This window comes from Nannospalax galili, unplaced genomic scaffold, assembly GCF_000622305.1.
Source record: "Nannospalax galili isolate Female #2095 unplaced genomic scaffold, S.galili_v1.0 scaffold488, whole genome shotgun sequence".
In the NCBI taxonomy this organism is placed as follows: Eukaryota; Metazoa; Chordata; class Mammalia; order Rodentia; family Spalacidae; genus Nannospalax; species Nannospalax galili.
This window is the reverse complement of record NW_008360316.1, coordinates 4629704-4647838: the sequence shown is the minus strand read 5'-3', so window position 1 is coordinate 4647838 and position 18135 is coordinate 4629704. Positions and strand designations below refer to the sequence as shown.

General features: G+C 40.7%; 1 protein-coding gene across 2 annotated transcripts in view; it reads left to right on the top strand.

Moving 5' to 3' along the window:
• Sgcg (sarcoglycan gamma) overlaps positions 1-15093 on the top strand; it is an 85878-nt gene extending 70785 nt beyond the window's left edge. For both annotated transcript variants that reach the window (XM_029559602.1, XM_008825003.2), the window contains 3 exons: positions 7207-7279; positions 11449-11572; positions 13657-15093. In XM_029559602.1, the coding sequence (XP_029415462.1) occupies positions 7207-7279; positions 11449-11572; positions 13657-13830 (371 nt within the window). In that variant the 3' untranslated portion in view covers positions 13831-15093. The remainder of the gene's footprint in view (positions 1-7206; positions 7280-11448; positions 11573-13656) is intronic.
• Positions 15094-18135: the final 3042 nt, after the last annotated feature.

Below are 18135 nucleotides of genomic sequence, written 5' to 3'. Positions count from 1 at the left end.
ACTGAGTTCAATATTGTATAACTGTATTAATTCAACTGTGAACCTAGAAACTTACAGCCACTTGTGAAAGAGATGTATTCTTGCCCTGGAGTGTGTTACTGAATGTGTTAAAGCTGTAATGAAATGCTTCTTCTAATCATGTAGTTATTAAAATATTTTTAAGAAAACAACAAATAGTAAAAAAAAAAAAGAAAGAAAGAAAGAAAAAAGAAAGAAAGAAAGAAAAAAAGCCCTAAGATTGAGTACTGCCTGCTGTTGGGCCACTGATGAAGATACACTGGGCTACTTCACAACATGGCAGAGAGTGGGAAGGAAAATGGCCAAGTGCCAAAAAAGGCAAATACATGGAATGGTCTTGCTTTTTAACAACCAAGTTCTGAGATTTGAGGTTTTTATTAATATTTTTAATGTGTATGAGTGTTTTGCCTACATATACATTTAAATCCATGATGTGTGCAATGCCCACAGAGGCTACAGAGAGTGTCAGATTCCCTGGAACTGGAGTTACAGATGGTTGTTAGCCATAGTGTGGGTTCTGGGAACAGAAACCAGGTCCTCTGCAAGAGCAGCTAGTGCTCTTAACCACTGAGCCATCTCTCCAGTCCAGGTTTGGGTTCTTTTAAATAAAGCTGTCATGAATGTTTTCAGATGTGAAAGAAAAAAAAAGAAGTAACTCCTCATCCACACCCCCGTTAAATAACAAGTAAAATCAGTGGTTCACCGACCTAGACTCGGGTGAAATTACTTATTTGCTCTGTTGTTGCCCTCTTTATCTGGAACAAACAGAAATAGATTTCCCAAGAAAAGTCACAAAAAATATATCATACATTTTAAGGTCAATATAATCATTACAAGGGAAAATAGATTGGAAGCAGAATCAAAGAGTCAAGGCAAGCTGGTGGTAGCCTCAGGTGGTAGCAGTATTATAGAGGAAATAGTTTACTCCAAATCAAGGTTTGATATAACCAGGATCCAGGGAAAGAATCAAAGGTGGTATTTGTTGATGGGCAATGATATTGCTCTCTACGTAAGAGAGAAACCAGAGGAGGAGAATACATTTGCACGGCAGAAAGCATCAACAGTTATCATTTTAGATACATTCATTGAAGATATCTGAAAAACAGCCAAGTGAATACGTCACGTCAGCTATTGGCTGTGTGATCTATCGATGCTCAAAGCAGAAGCCTAGACTAGAAATGCACATGTGAGCATCCCACACCAACTGAACTGCGAAAAATGCCAGCTTGAGGCCCTGTGGAAAAGAGTGGACAGGAAAATGGAGTGAAGAGACAGCCTGAGGGCAGGATTATCTTCGCAATCATTTTCTGGTGCCAGGGGAGATGATGATCCCAGAATCTGGGTCCAGGAAAGCTAACAATAATTGTCCTTGGATTTATCATCATTGCTACTGTATTAACAAGAACAATTTCACTGGAGTATTAAAAGCAAAAGATGGTTGAAGTGGTTACACTTAGAATAAAGTGTGAGGTATCACAGGCGTCATGCAGTGTGGCAGAGGTAAGGAACAGTGGAATTATTTTGCATTATTTGAAAAGTTCAATGAATGTTTGGAATTGACCTTAATAAAGAGTTATCAGTATAGATACACAAATCTAACAAATGTCTGAGAATACTTAATCCATTGTTTGAACAGAAGTGTTAAAATGAAATTCTGTGAACTGGAAGGAACCTAGAAATCAATTGTTGGGGAGAATAGAGCAACTTTAAGCCACCCAGTGCGGGGCTCTGTCCAGGGACTCCATGATTGCTGGACTCTACCAGTAAGACTTTTCCCTTTTGGCATGGTAATCCATCTAGTACTGAAGTCTTACTGCAGCTCTTCCTCGACTATCATTCATCAACTATGCTCTGGGATCCAGAAACGATGGGCATGGACAGTGCCATCCAAATACTCCTACTTCCCTACTTCCCTGTAGAAATGACCAAGCATTTATGTGATCTTGGTGCTGTACTGGGTAAAACATATTTAAGATGGAGCTTTCTAATTTTTTCCTTTTGGGCTATAGTTTCCTGTATGAATAATTCACACTTTACACAGGCTCATTTGAATGCATGGATTGAATAATGATATTTTAAGTGGAGATTTTTCCTACATAAAATTTAGATTACATGACCTCAGCTCACGTGCTTTATTTTCCACAATGAGTAGATGCTATGTCAATTATATTTTCTATACTTTCAGTTGGTAATATTTAAATAAGTGTAAACATAAAGAAAATACGGTTACATGGAAGATAGATAATCACTAAGTATTTTTTTATAAAATCATTCAGGAAAATCCATTCCATATGCAAATAAGGTATGAGGATTATATACTTGATGGCTGAATGGTAAGTATATAATTAAGGTCATTCATGTGAGTATTTACAGGTTCAGTGATAGAGAAACAGCCATTTTCATTTCAAAATTAAAACACTGGGTTTTACGTATGCTTTTAACCACATTACCGTAATCACATAGCAACGTAATATCATTTATCACCGTCATGGTAGAAGGTAATCCCGGTGTATATGAAACTAAATTATTCAGTTATATTTCCCTATAACACAGTGCCACTGACTCTGGATAATTTCTGTGCTTAAGGGAAGCAGAATTGAAGCTGACCTCAAATAAAAGTTGCCTGTACAGATCTGGGTATTGGAGCTTGGTGGTAGAGTGCCTACTTAGCACACTGGAGAAGCCCTGTGTTCTAGCTCCTGAATTGCTGGCGATTAACTAGCTAACTAATTAATTTTGCATGCCAGTGAAATATATGCAATATCTAGCTTGATTTCCTAACAAGGCAGACATCATACCATTCTGTACATCTTAAACTACATAAAGTAATTGCACAAAGTCTATGGCTTACATTTTGTTTCTATAACTTAGCTATGAAAAGATTTGTTTGTGACAAGGTCTTACTACATAGCCCTGGCTGACCTGGAACTCACTCTGCAGTCCCAGTTGTCCTTGAACTTAGACAATCCTCCTGCCTCTGCCCATTTTTTTTAATTTTTAAAAATATTTTAATTATGTATATGTGTATGGTCTGTGTATGGGTATGTGCATATGAGTGTTGATGCCTTTGGAGGCCAGAAGAGAGCATTGGATGCCCTAGAACTAGAGTCACAAGAAGTTGTGAGCCACCTGTCATGGGTCCTAGGATCCAAAATCAGGTCCTCTGTAAGAGCAGTATGTACTCCTGTTTAGTCATCTCCTCAACCCTGTCACTGTCTCTTGAACACTGGGAACACAGGCATGTGCCACCACATCCTCACAAAACAAATCATTATTTTAAAATTTTTCTTAACCTTGACTTACAGTGTATATCCCAATAAACCTATCATAAGCTAGAAATACCACAAAACAAAACAAAAAACTGAATTTAGTACTCCTAACTACTGAACACTATCTTCCTAGCCTCCCTCCAACATGTCAGAATGCTTTCATCAACCTATGGTTTGGCTGCTTCATCTAACTCAGAAGCACAATATACATGTCGTAACCATGTGCTCACCTGGGCCACTGGGGAATGCAGCTCACTGATGTTGCCCAGTGTCACAAGAGAATGTTATACCCAGGGCTAGAGAGATGGCTCAGCAGGTAAAAGCACTTGCTATGCAAGCCTGGTGACCTGAGTTGATCCTCAGAACTCATGTAAAGGTAGAAGGACTGACTATATGAAGTTTTTCAATGACCTCCACACATGTGCCATGTGTCTCATGGACACACACACAAAAATAAAAGTACACACATACACAAAAATACACACACATGAAAGAATGAATGAATAAATAAATAAATAAATAAATAAATAAATAAATGTTAAATAAATATGAAGTTTTTCAATGACCTCCACACATGTGCCATGTGTCTCATGGACACACACACAAAAATAAAAGTACACACATACACAAAAATACACACACATGAAAGAATGAATGAATAAATAAATAAATAAATAAATAAATATGTTAAATAAAAATATTGCACCCATGTCATCAGCCCAGGTAAAGACCACAAGTCAAGGATTCAAAAGCCGTTTGCGCAGAACGTGTGATGCTCTCACGTCATCCTGTCCTGGGGATCAGTGTATCTATTGCACTAAATTTTCTTCCCTTTTCCCTTCTTGGGAGCCCCCCGCCCAGCTCCCTCCCAAGGCCCCAAGGCTCACAGACTAACATACGACATATTTAGTTTGGGTTTGCATGGTCCTTTATGGTAGGGAGTGAGGGGATGACTTACAAAGAAACTGGGTGGGCCTGCAGCACATCAGCCCTGATAGTTTTCACAGCCCGCCCAGCACAGCAGCCGAGCTTTCGCACCCCAGCCACAGTTTCCATTAGCTTTCACCTGCACCCAGTGGGCGCACGGTCTCACCCCAGGTCTGTAAATGCCTCATTTTGCTTCCAGGCTTGCAGGACGCCCCTGCCATTCGCCCAGGCAGCAGCACACACTTCCTTTCTCCAGTTCCAATCTGGCCACCACACTAACTCTCCAGGTGGCTAGGCTCCACCCTTCTTCCCAGGGTGGCCTCGCCTGTATCTCACACTTTTAGGAGGAATAAGTGCTTTCCGGGCTACAGCATCTATAAAGAGTACTTAGTCTCCTCCCAATAAAGTGCTCCGTCTCCTTTCAAGCAATGCTGTGCAAACCAAATCAACCTAACTGTGGAACAATATCCTTAGCAGTTCCCCATTTGTCTTGACAGAGATTGCTCTACAGTGCATTTTCCTTTACCTTTTCTTTTATATTTTTCAAATAAAAAGAAACAAGGAAGAAGGAAAGGGATGAGAATGTAAAGGGGAGACAGCTATCATAGAAATCACTGTGCTGGATCACTTCCTGGTTCATGCCAAATACAACATGTTATCCAGTCTTCAGGCAAACTAAATGCCACTATAAAATTTTATTGCACAAGTGACTGTGGCAACTGGTATGCTTCTGTGGCCTTGCTGTATACTGTGGCCCCCCACAATTGGTGAAATTTGTGGTGCTGTTTGGAGATGGGACTTGTTATAATATGTATGAGGATCTGTTTCTCGTATGAATATAATTTGCATGAATAAGAACATCACTTCAAGGACTTCAACCTTGACTTACGTGTTCCATTACGTCATGATTTTTTTCAGTACTGGAGATGGAGCCCAGGGCCTCCCACACGCTGAACAAGTGCCCTACCACTGGGCTACATCTCCAGCCGTGGTTCTTTATTTCAGCTATGATAGTGTCTATGCAAATCACGTCACAAATCTGGTTTTAATTTTTCATTTTGTACTGATACAAATCTCTTACTTATGTGCTACATGCTATTATTTCTTGAAGGAAAACCTTTATGTGAGGTCTTGTCATGTCTTCATACTTAAACCTGGTTTGTAATAATGAAGCTAATACAGTTCCTAGCATGGTGGGGACCACAGGCACAGTGATGGGTTGTCATTCAGGGCTGCTGACAAGGCCCTTGCCAGGGGGAGGTTTCTCAACCTCATAGTTGGGAAACTTTCACCCAGGCAATTTTTCTTTTCAATGCCTGGTATCAAAACTACCACAGGGGTAGGTTAGAAAATAAACATTACAACTTTTTCAGTATTTCCTAAAGAGGAAAGTCTACTCAGTGTGAGGATGGGTTCTGAGATCCTTGTGAGATTGAGAGAGAGAAATAACTTATCTGTGAAGTGCAGCTACCCTCTAAGCCAGGGGAAGAAAATAGGGGAGGGAAGGGCCTAAATGGGGAAGGGGGGCTAAGCAGGGGAGAAAGCGTACACAGAGTGTGGCCTGAACCAGAGGTAGAGCCTGGATAAGGGTGGGGCCCAGGCAGCAGTGCCTCCTAAACCCGGGCAGGCGTGCATAGATGATGTCATGCTGCTTGACTGTGCATATGCCATAAAATCCAAAATGAGGAAGTCTAACTATAACTGGACAATGAATTTCATTCCCCTGCTGAGATTTCCAGTGAAGTGAATTATCCATTCATGCCAATGCACTCAACACCTTCTCCTGCAAACTCCACATGTTCACAAATGTCTATCTATTGTAAAGTCCACACTACCTGCCCTGTGCTATATAGTCTTCGTTGCTCCTTAAGGTAACTCTGACCCCCAAATAAAGAAGATGTGCTTTGCACAGTGCCTTCTACAATCCCTGTTATTCGTGTATAGGAGGCCCTACAGCATGTAGATTTAAAATGTGAGTTCTGGGTCCAAATCACAGCTCTACAGCTTGGGATATAATAAGCAGCAAAGTTGCCTGCCCTGTGTGCATCTCTGCAGCCAGTTGATGGAGAGCCTGGCCTGTGTTCTGCTTCTCAGACAAATGTACTACCGGGAATTTGCTGGTTCCGAAAGTGCTAGTGTCGATTTTAGATGTTTAGAGTTCTAAAAGATTTTTCTGATGGACCTTAGAAACAAATGGTACAGGACACAACTTACATACACACACACACACACACACACACACTCAACATAATGGAAAATATATAGATGGGTACAATTTTAATAAGAGCTATTACTTTTTTTCATTTTGATAACTGATATTGTTCTTGTTTTAAAATAAATCTATTGACTTGTGACAGGTTTGAAAAAATAACACTCTGGCCGGGCATGGTGGTGCACACCTTTAATCCCAGCACTCAGGAGGCAGAGGCAGGTGGATCTCTGAGTTCAAGGCCAGCCTGGTCTTCTGGTCTTCATAGCAAATCCAGCTGTGACTACAGGTCTCAGAAAGACCAAAATAAGAAAAAATAACACTCTGTTGGTCATGGTAGCTTCAAAAAGATAAATATGTGTACCTTTTTAACCTGAAATTCAAACATCTCTGCAAATTCAACAAAAAGGATAAAATCTACAGGCTGAGCAACCCTTAGACAAAATACTTGGAACCCAATGTGTTTGAGGTCTTGGACATTTTTGGATTTTGGAATCATGTGCATAATTAGGTGCCATCGAAATGAGACTGTAGTCTACACATGAAATTCACTTGTTTCCTGTCCTGAAGGTAACTGTATTACAATGTGTTTAGTGAGCCTGCATTTTCACTGTGATCCATCACATGAGGTTAGTGTTGGAATTTTCTACTTGTATTAATTCTCAAAAAACTCAGATGTTGGAGCATTTGGGATTCTCAGATTAGGGATGCTCAACCTCCCAGGATGGACTGAATTGTTGAATTTGCTTGATGCCACTCATTTTACTTTTGTTCCTTCTTTAGGGCCAGAAGGAGCTCTTTTTGAACACTCGGTGGAGACCCCCTTTGTCACAGCAAACCCATATCAAGACCTTAGGTAAGGAGATTGGTTTAAATATGAACAAACTTATCGAAAACAACTGGGTGTGCCCTGCAGTCACGTGCATACACTGTCACCAGATCATTGCTTACTGTGTTAGTCACCCTCATTTTCATGGCTTTCGGCATGTAACTGGTCATTACTTATGAAGTCTAAGGGAAGTCAAAAGAACTGCTGGTTGGAAACTTTACTTTGATTCCACAGCTCTTACTGTCCCTGTCCCCACTGCCCCTGTTCAAGCTGAGTAGAACTGTGGGAGTCTGCACTTCACAGTCCTGTCAGAGGGATGTTGCTCAGTGTACTGTTTAAAGTGCTCCATTGCTTCTGCATCAGCCATGGGGAAACCCAAAGGGATCTGGTGGGTGCTCAGAGTTCTTCAAAGTTAGGACTGTGACTGGCAGCTCTCTCCTCTCTCACCTGCCTCCCAGCTTGAGCAGCTGCCACCCTTCCTACCTCAGGCTTTTACACACACTCTTCCCTCTGATGGCGGCCCCTTTTGTTATACTCTCCATGTCTACCCCACCTGCAAACAAAGCAAAGCCACATGGAAGAGAAGAGCAACCCATATAGACTTCTAAGTTCGCAAAAAAGCATTCTTGGAAATGTCAATTTACTTTAATTTAAATATATGTGTGCACTATTAGTTAAGGAGAGAACACTATAGAACTAAGTATGGGATAAATTCAAGTTTGCAAAAAATGTTAGAAAGCTTTGGTATTCCTTTATTTATGGTATAAGATATATCATTTGTAATTTACCTTCTTAGCCATTTTTAGAGCACAGTTCAGTAGCATTAAGTACACTCAAAATGTTTTTAAACTATCTCCACTTTCCATCTCCAGAACTCTTTTCTACTCCTTGAACTAAAACTGTGCCCATTAAATAAATCTTCATCCTCCCCTTCCAGCTCCAGCCCTGGTAACCACCATTCTACTTCGATGAATGTGACTATTCTAAGTACCTTGTATAAAAGGAAATACGTTGTTTCCTTTGGTCTATGTCCTCAATGTGTGTATTTGTACATGACTATCCTAAATATATAAAATCACCTAGCTCCATACAAAGTCTGTATTTCACCTTATCACTAGACTGCTGAATCTTAGGTGTCCCCTGTTAATTCCATTAATACATTTTTGTTTCATGTCAAAAGTCAAATAATATTTTTATTTATTTTTATTTTATGTGTATGATTGTTTGCTTGCAAGCATGTAAATGCACCACATGCCCACAGAGGCCAGAAGAGGGCATTGGATACCCCTGAAACTGGAGTTATGGACATTTGTTAGCAACCATGTGGGTGCTTGGAACTGAACCTGGGTCCTCTGAAACAGCAGCCAGTGCTCTTAACCACTGAACCATGTCCCCAGCTCCCCAAATATTTTTAAAACAAATGATCTGTTATAGTGGGGATGTAGAATGCCCTACCCAGGTTCATGTGTTTGGACAGTTAGTCCCCAGTTGATGGCACTGCTTTTGGGTGTTGTGAAATCTTCGGGAGGTAGGGCTTAGATGTAGGAAGTGCTGCTGGTGGTAGGGAGTGTTTGGGTCATAACCAGGTTCTGCGTACCCTCTGCTTCCTGACCTACTGAAATGTGAGCAAGCCACCTCAAGCTCCCAGTGCCACAGAGCACACACTGCCTGCTGTGCTTTCTCCACCATGATGGACTGTATTCCCTCAAACCATGAGCCATTGAAAGTTATGGTATATGTCTCAAAATAATTCCTCTCCTCTAATTCAGAATTACAATCCTTGAAAGTTGGACTGGTAAATCTTATTAAATGCATAGCTAAATAAGCTTCTGAATCACTATACCATAGTTTTGAATATTCTCATACTTACATTCATACTTGCAAGTTTTCAATGTCCTTTGAAATACTGTTTTGTTTTATGTGTGTTAAGTATTAAGTGCATGGACTTCACCACAATGCCAAATACCCTGTCCCACCCTCACATCCATTTCCAGATCAGCAACACCTCCCCCCCCCCGCAAGCAGTTAAATACAACTCCTACAGAGAATGATGTACAGGCCTAAGGCCTGTGTCCATGTATACTTCCATATGTTCCAACACCTCAACCCTCAACTCCCACACTCCCACTCATCATTAACAGCAGGGGGTTTTCTTCTTCTCTGGCTCCCTCTTCTCTCTCTCTCTCTCTCTCTCTCTCTCTCTCTCTCTCTCTCTCCCCCCCCCCTCCCCCCCCCCAGTTAAGTATTCTAATGGCTTGGGTCAGTTTCCTGCATTTAGTAACTGACCTTAGGAATGAGATCATCTTTACCATGACTGTCAAGGCCACGTGTGATTGTCCTATAAGAGTTGGAAGTGTTTTTCCTTCCAGTACTCCAGGCAGGCAAAATACTGCCCAGCTACACTGACAGGCAGTCAGAGCAAGTGCCTGGAGACTCACCAGTGTTTCCATAAATGAAGCCAAACCTAATTTGACTAATCACTTCCATAAATGTCCTTTAGGGTTTACTCATATTCAAGACAAGATTTCAAATTTTACATGCTCAGATGTATGTATGGAAGTAAAGTTTTGTCTTAGAAATAGTGGTAAGAGGGGGCAGGGAGGCAAAAGGAGATGGAATGTGAATATGATCAAGGCACATTATATGTGTGTACAATGTCATAATGAAACTCATTATGTTGTAAAATTAATATATGTTCATAAAGTACATTGAATAAAAACAAAATACCAATTAAACATGTATCCATCTGATTTTAAAGTTTATCACGGGCTGGGTGTATATCTCAGTGGTAAAGAGGTCGCTTAGCATGCATGAGGTTCTGACTTTCATGCCTAATATTAAAAAATAAATCCACTAAATAAATATTAGTCTAAAAGCAAAAATGCAAATTTATTCCTAAGGCACCCATAATTCAGGGCCCCCCTTCCAACCCCTCACCCCATTCGTGCTTCCCCATGACGGGCAGGATTTCTGAACTGCACATCTTTTACTGTCTGTTCTCCCACTTACTGCTCTAAGCTTAGACAGTTTGGTGAAATCGGTTTTTCAAGCTTTGAGGATAAACAGCTGACAGTCTTTCAGGTAATCGTACTGTGCTGTCTGGTACAATTATCCTTTTCCATGCAGAGGCAAATAAGAGAAAATTTCTGGTACTGATATTCCTGGTTCTGTGCCTATGTTTATTTGGCCCAACCATAGACAATCTTGATCAATTTTACCTAAAACAAAGCCAGCTGGAGTCAACAAGCATCCTGTCTACTAACCTTATCACTTCAGTGTTTCCAGAAGAAATCTTCACATGCCCTGGGATCTTTCTAAATTCAAAATGATTTTTAGTGGTGCTGGGGAGAAAGCTCAGTCACTAAAGTGTTTGCCACATAAGCATGACACCTGAGTTCAGTGCCCAAAACCACATAACAAAGCCAGGCCCAGCGGCATATGCATTGGTAATCCCAGAACTGAGCTGACAACAGGGGGGTGTCTCGGGCCAGCAACCCAGCCTAACGTGAGCTCCAGACCAATGAGAGACTGCATCTCAGAAAATAAAACAAGGTTGACGGCTCCTGAGGCACACTCAAGGTTGTCCTCTGGTCTCCACACATGCGTGCACATCCATACACAATAAAATTAAGTAACTTAAAAAGATTTTTAAAGGAACTGAAAGCTAGGCTAAACATTTTATTCCATCGTGTGAACATGTAGCAAATATATTTGTCCTTAAATCTGTCTTTTTTTTTTCTCTCATGTTTGTGCTGTCATAGTTTTAGCTGCTCACCAATGACATTTTCTTCTGGTGTGCCATGCTGGGTGATAAGTGGTGTCAACTGAATCCTGTGCAGGATTATGGCTATCTTCGGACTGGTCCCATTTTCAGAAGACACTAATTTAATAGGCTGTCATCAATAGGACACTTGTTTCTCTATTACTATTTCTGGATTTATCAATGAGCAATGCAGAGCGTGTCATCATTCATGGGTGACGTCAGGAATCGTGAAGATTCTGCGTCTTTCATTAATAACATTTTCTATGCTATGCCATTCACTAAGGGTTGAATGGGATGGTTTTTCTTCCTCCTTCACTATTGGTCCTGGCTGGCCCAGAACTCCACCTCAGGCTTCCAAATACCCAGGGCTACCAGCATGTACTGTTGTGCCCAGGTCAAGGGTGGCTTTTAATATGTTTTTTTCTCATTTCAGGTTAGAATCTCCAACTCGGAGTCTAAGCATGGATGCCCCAAGGGGGGTTCACATTAAAGCTCATGCTGGAAAAATCAAGGCCCTTTCTCAAATGGACATCATCTTGCAGAGCAGCGATGGAGCAGTGAGTTTAATAGCTGAGCTCCAATTGTATGTCCTGAGTGCCACGTCTACCAGGGTGTCAGTATGCTAAGCTTCTGTTGGTTTGTAATGGAACTTTGTGAGAGGCATAGCTCAGAAAGTATGAAGAAAAAGGAAAGTACACTTAAGCAATGAAGGTAGGTCACAGAAGGTTAGAATCAGTCTGCAAGTCTGCAGTTGTCCACCTTGTTGGACTGGTGCATATCTCACCAAGTCACTTGTTATTTTCAGCGTGAGAAAACACTACAGACTTTGGGGTTGTACGAAAACCACCAAATTTTCCATTTCAAGTTCTCTCGGCATGGCTGTCACTGGGGTTACACGTAAATGACAACTGTCTTCTGTTATTGCCCAGAGGGCTATGCTTGCTTGCACAGAATTAAGTGAAAATGAAAATGAATGAGGAAAAAAATGAACATTTTTTTGAAGGTCAGCTATAGTAAGTTTCTTGTCAGGGATTCAAGTTCAGAAAGACAGTGTGACAAATACAGGATACATTATATCCACTGCTAGAATCTTGTTTTTGTTAGTGGGAAAACCAGACATGCCAGAACTGTTCCTGAAAGTTCTACAGTAAAGCAACAGGTTGGAACATAAGCTGATTGCAACGAACAGGAAGATATAGTAGAACTATGTGGTACTGTCCTAAAGAAGGTCATGAGAGGCCACTCCAGGGTGTATAGACAGAACCCACTCAACAACAGCCTGCAAGTGGGGCATAAAAGTCACCTACAAATTGTAGCTTATGTGGTTATGAAATCAGAAGCAGATAAAGACAGAAATGGAAATCAAGAGTTTTGGAATCTCACTACCAAGTCAAAATGTCACCATACACCACACACACACAAAAAAAGGGAAATGGTTATATTTCCTTTGTGAACCAGGCAACATCTTTACACATAGCACACACAGCAGGACCCGTAATTTGAGTTACCACTACCTTGACTAGGACCTGGCTCACAGGGAAAGGCACATGTCTGAACTTCCATCCATCATGGTGATCAGAACAGTGTGGGCTGCTGGTGGCAGCAAAAGAAACAATTGACCATTTAGCCACAAGAAAGAAGAGGGCAGGGACCAAGTTAATAGCCCACCAGGGAAAAGTGAATACCCAGAGATACCCAGGCAGTGGTCAGTCCCCACTAGACTGCCTCTACTCTTGACACTATGTAAGGCCACAAAGGGTAGGCATCCACATGTTGTACATGGCAGGGGGAAGACGTCTGTTCATTAGTAGATGGGAATTCATGGACGAGAGCTACAGGAATTAAAAGATCAAATGTGGTCAGCAAGGAATAAATTATGCTCATCTACAAAATATCTCATTTCCTTTTAACACGTGCCCAGGATGAAAAGGATTGGCTGCTCAGGGGGATAATTCTCATTTCCTTGGCTGAAAATCTTCTAAGCCTCCATCAATGGCCATTTTCTTACATTTGTGTTTAACTAATGAAAAATCCATTTTTCATTGTACTTAAATTGGTTTTAATCCTTATGCCTACTGCATTCAGCACCTAGTATAAGTTTTCAGAAAATATTAAAACTTTAGGGACATGGTTGACAGGTGAATTTAATTGTCTCTCCTAGAAATATAAATCACAAACATTTACAGGCAAAAATGAAAATGAACCCATTTGTGAGAACTGTTACCCTAACGGGAAGGGGACAATTTAGCATAAAGTCAGCAGGTGAACTGGCAAAAGATTTCTGTTAGTTTTGTCAAATAATTCCAAATGCATTTTTAGGAGCAAAATATGACAGAACTGAAAAGCAATATTGTTTGTTAACAAAGTGAAAGGAACAAAGGATCAGTTTTCCCAGCTGCAGGGCAAAACAAAAAGTGGCTTCCGTCTGAGCTAGAGGACAGGCAGCCCCTGCCGTTGTGCAGAATGGAACTCGGTTCTAAAAGAAGCTGTCCATTCCAACAGCATGGGAGTCAGACAAGTGCCTACTTCACTTTCTCTTCAAAGAACTATCTTTTCTTGGAACATGATGAGAATGTGAATTTCCCCTGGGTATAGTTCATTCCACTTTTTAACAGCTCATGTCTCACTTTCTCCCAAACAGCTGGTCCTTGATGCTGAAACTGTGGGTTTGCCCAAGTTGATACAGGGGACCCAGGGTCCCTCTGGCAGCGCTCAGGGATTTTATGAAATCTGTGTCTGTCCTGATGGAAAGCTATACCTGTCTACAGCTGGTGAGGCCACCACTTGTGAGGAACACAGTCGCATCTGTCTCTGATGGCTGCCTCTTCTGCAGAGCACCTGTGTTGTCCCAGTGAGCTGAGAGGTGTGGCTACTCTCTTCATACTCTGGGCAGTTGGACACCCTTCACAAGCAAAAGGAGATAGGGTGGGAGTGCAAGGACATACTTGCAAAGCACTCAGCAGGGGAAAACATGCCAATGGAACTTATGGCTCAAAGACCGGATTTCAAAATAGCACATGGGTGTCAAACACAAATGTCAAGGGTTTTTTTACCTTCCTAGCCTCCCTCTCCATCTCTCCTGTTGAACTGCTATGTGGAAGCAATTTATAATACTCAACAGAAGTCATCTATCTCCTCACAAAACTAGGGCTGACTGGTCGATCCTAAAGTGTCCCACCTGTGCCATACTTTTCTTTATACTAGTTCTCCATTCAATTGAGTAGAGTGTGTGAGGTCTCACCAAAACAACAAACCTCTTCAGGTCTTGAAGGGAACTTGAAGTTGATCTGATTTTCAATATGTACTTAAGGGAAGAAATTACACTACATACCAATGAGCAATAAAATAAACCATCATTTTGGAGAACAGAGTTTAGGAGTATCTTACTTTCCTCAGTGTTCACAACAACTCTTTTGAGGTGGGTATTATTTTTCCTCAAATTATTTGTGAAAAAGACTCAAACTAGTCAGCCATAAGGCACAAGACCCCAGGTAATTACTGAAATCAACCCAAAATGTGTTCCTAAAGCTGCGTTATTATTTTCACTTAGAAAAACTTTGATACATTCATTCCACTCAACAGCTGTATGTATAGAGGTATGATGTTAATTTGACAAATGAATAAACTGAAACCCAAAGCTTTTTAATCTATCAGGATCTCATTGCTGAAAGTGCTGAACACCCTGCCTGCCGAGCTTGCTTCCACAAAACAGAGAAAGGCTAGATGCAGCTCACAGGAGACTTTTGTAGTGTGTAAATGTTGGTAAAAATAAAACAAGACACAACCTAGGTTTTTGTGGAGGCCATTCAGTGACTATAAAGATGCACATCATAAAAAATGATGAAAATTGCTTGCTTTGTTTTTACCAATTTTAGAAGAAGCTCCTATCACTTAAGATGGTGTGAGTCCAGCTAGCCTGCAGCTTCTTGCCCATAGGATCTGTAAAACTAACAGGTCACGCTCATCTTGTCCTCTCAAGCAGGAGAAAGAAGAAAGTGAACTCTTTGATGCTGTTTTGGTAAGGTGTACATCTACTGCAGCTCACTGACAAAGCTCTCTTTTCAGTGGTAACACATAAAACACATGAAATTTATATATATATATATATATATAATTTATGTGTATGAGTGCACTGCCTGCATGTAAGTTCACCCATGTCATACAGTGCCCACAGGTCAGAAGAGGGTGTCAGATCCCCTGGAACTGGAGTTACAGATGGTTGTTAGCCATGTGGGTGCTGGGAATCGAACCCGGGTCCTCTGGAAGAATAGCAAGTGTTCTTAACCACTGAGTCATCTCTCCTGCCCCAGTTCAATCTTTTTTAAAATCTGCCAGATCTCCAGTTGCTCTCTTGCTTCCTGTGCCTGTGTGGTGATGTGAGAGCTTCACTTGTGCTGCTCCTGCTCCAGCCACTTCCAGCCACCATGCCTCCTGCTGTGATGGACTGTAATTCCCCTGAAACTGTAAGCCCAAATAAACTCTTCCTTCTATAAATTGCTTGGGTCAGTGTTTCTATCACAGCAACAGAAAACTAACCAATTCAGAAGACAAATGAGTTTTGCTTCAAGTATAAACCAACAGGTCAAACATTGCTAACCAAGCAAAGTACAACTTCAAAAGCCACATTCGTGGCACGTAAGGGTACATCCAGAGCCCCTATTCTACTATGAAAGACACGTTTTCACATTTACACTCATGATCTTAAAGTAAACATTACCTAATTTAGCTTTGGATATATGCAGATTAATTTTGTCATGTTGATAGGTAAACCGTATCAGGCTGTGATCTGACACCAACAGAAAGCCTGGAATGCTCTCACTATATACTCAAACCTGCCATGTTTAGGGGTTGGTTTTTTAAGTTATACCACCATATCTATTAAAAACACAATAAATGGGGAACAAATTTAAGAGGCAGAGTGTTGAGAAATTCCACCTACAGAGTGTACCTCACTCCTAGTAAGAACTTCCTGCTAGTGAGCCTGAACAGAAGTCTAGACTTCCAAGCACCAGGCAATGTCAGGCAGTACATCTCAAACATATGTCACTGGCTATTTCTCTGCAGAACCCTGAGTGATATGGTAACTAAAATCATGTCTTCTCTGTACCAGGACTACACACGTATCATGGGATTGTATAAAACATTTAAAGAGCACAGTTTATAAACCATCTTGCTGGGTGGATACTCTGCCACATCCCCAGGGAAGGAGCTGTTCCAACCCCATCCCAACTGAGGCCTACTCAGGAGTACCTACTCCAGGAATCCAGTTCCACTATCACAAAAAGAGAAGCAAATATGAGAAAAGGGAAAAACAAAGCTTAAGACAATGAAATATACAATTCAGGACAGAATTTCTTTACTCTCAACTCCAAAGTCTTAAAAATATCAGTCATGTCTGCTGCTGCAGTCAGGTTAGTGACAAAACCTGATCTGAACTGTATAAGGCTATCTCCCAAGATTACAAAGTCAACTTACAGTGGAGATTAATGGCCTTACTGCAGAGGACTGCAGGGTGCTGCCAACTCCAGGGTGAAGTTTCATTAAAAAGTTACAGGCTTGAGGCTGGAAAGGAGGCTCAGTGGTTAAGAGCAGTGGCTGCTCTTGCAGAGGACCCGGGTTCAGTTTCCAGCACCCACACAGTGGCTAACAACTGTAACTCCAGTTCCAGGAGATCCAAGCCCTCTTCTGACCTCCTTGGTCATTGCATGACATAGGTGCGCTTACATACATGCAGGCAATATACTCGTACACTAAAATAAAAATTTTTAAAGTTACAGGCTCTCAAATTAACTCACTAAAGTGAAATTCCAAAATACATCTGGATCCAGTGTTTCATATAAGGCATCGTGAACCTGTGCTGTTTGTTTTCAACTAGATCAACTATCATCAAGACCAGACAAGGTTTTCTGTGTAAATTTACTGCTGAAAATTTTAAGTGCTGAATCTGGGCTTCAAAATAACAAGCACTTTCAAAATAAAGCTGGACACCCAGAATTTGGGTAGCCCAAGAACTCAATTTTTAGCCCTCAGTCACTGAACTTGGAAAGTCTAGTATCTGAGAGACAAAACATCTGTCTGTCACGGCTCAAATGTGAACCAGCCTGAGACAAGCAAAGTGTCAAGGAGATGCCAGCTGAGACGCGGCTATTGCCAAACAATGTACACTAAAACCTCTCTCAACCTCTCTCTCTCTCTCTCTCTCTCTCTCACACACACACACACACACACGTGCACACACACACACACACACACACACACACACACAAAATCAAAACCCATTAACATGGAAGCAATTAAGTTTTACTTCCAATGAACTACATTTTCCAGCAAATAACCAGTTACAAGATTTCCTACATACATGTTGCTTTATTAAAATTATGGTGCTTATATTAGCAGAAAATATACATGACTTCACATTCAGAAGCAATGTAACTGTAGAGATGGAAACATTCCTTATTACCAACAAAAGTAAAAAAAAAAAAAAGTCCCAACATGTTTTGTATATAAGCCCTTAATTGCACAAAATATATTTAGCATCATTTACAGCCAGTACACTTATATAAACTATTATTTTTCTTAGACATTCTACAAAAGAAATGTTAAATATGCATGACAAGACTCTGGAACATTATGAAAATTAAATGTCAGTTCTAATTCACTCAGTGGAAAATACAAGCTGATAATCCCACTGTTATAAACTACTGGATATCACTTCAATGAACTTAAGTTTAATATATTTAAAGAAAATTTTTTAAAAACTCCCACTAAGTGCCATTTTGAAAGACAAAAGTATTTATTAAACTGCAGCACCTTTAGACAACAAAAGACTGCATCCTGTTCAGTCAGCCACACTATTAAATTATGACATTTGTGAAAATGTATACACAAAACATAAAGTCAATGTTCTACTGGTAAATGCCGTGATGGTAAGTAGTTTAAGAAACAATATTAACATCTGGTAAAGGGAACTGCCATGATTTTGAATCTTCTATAGGTTATCTTTATGAGACAAGAAGCCTGTAAACACAAGGTATGAAAAAAAACATTTAAAATAAAGCTGTATAGTGCACCCAGTGCACTCCAAGTACTATCTTCATACTCTTAGTCAAGTAATAGTCAG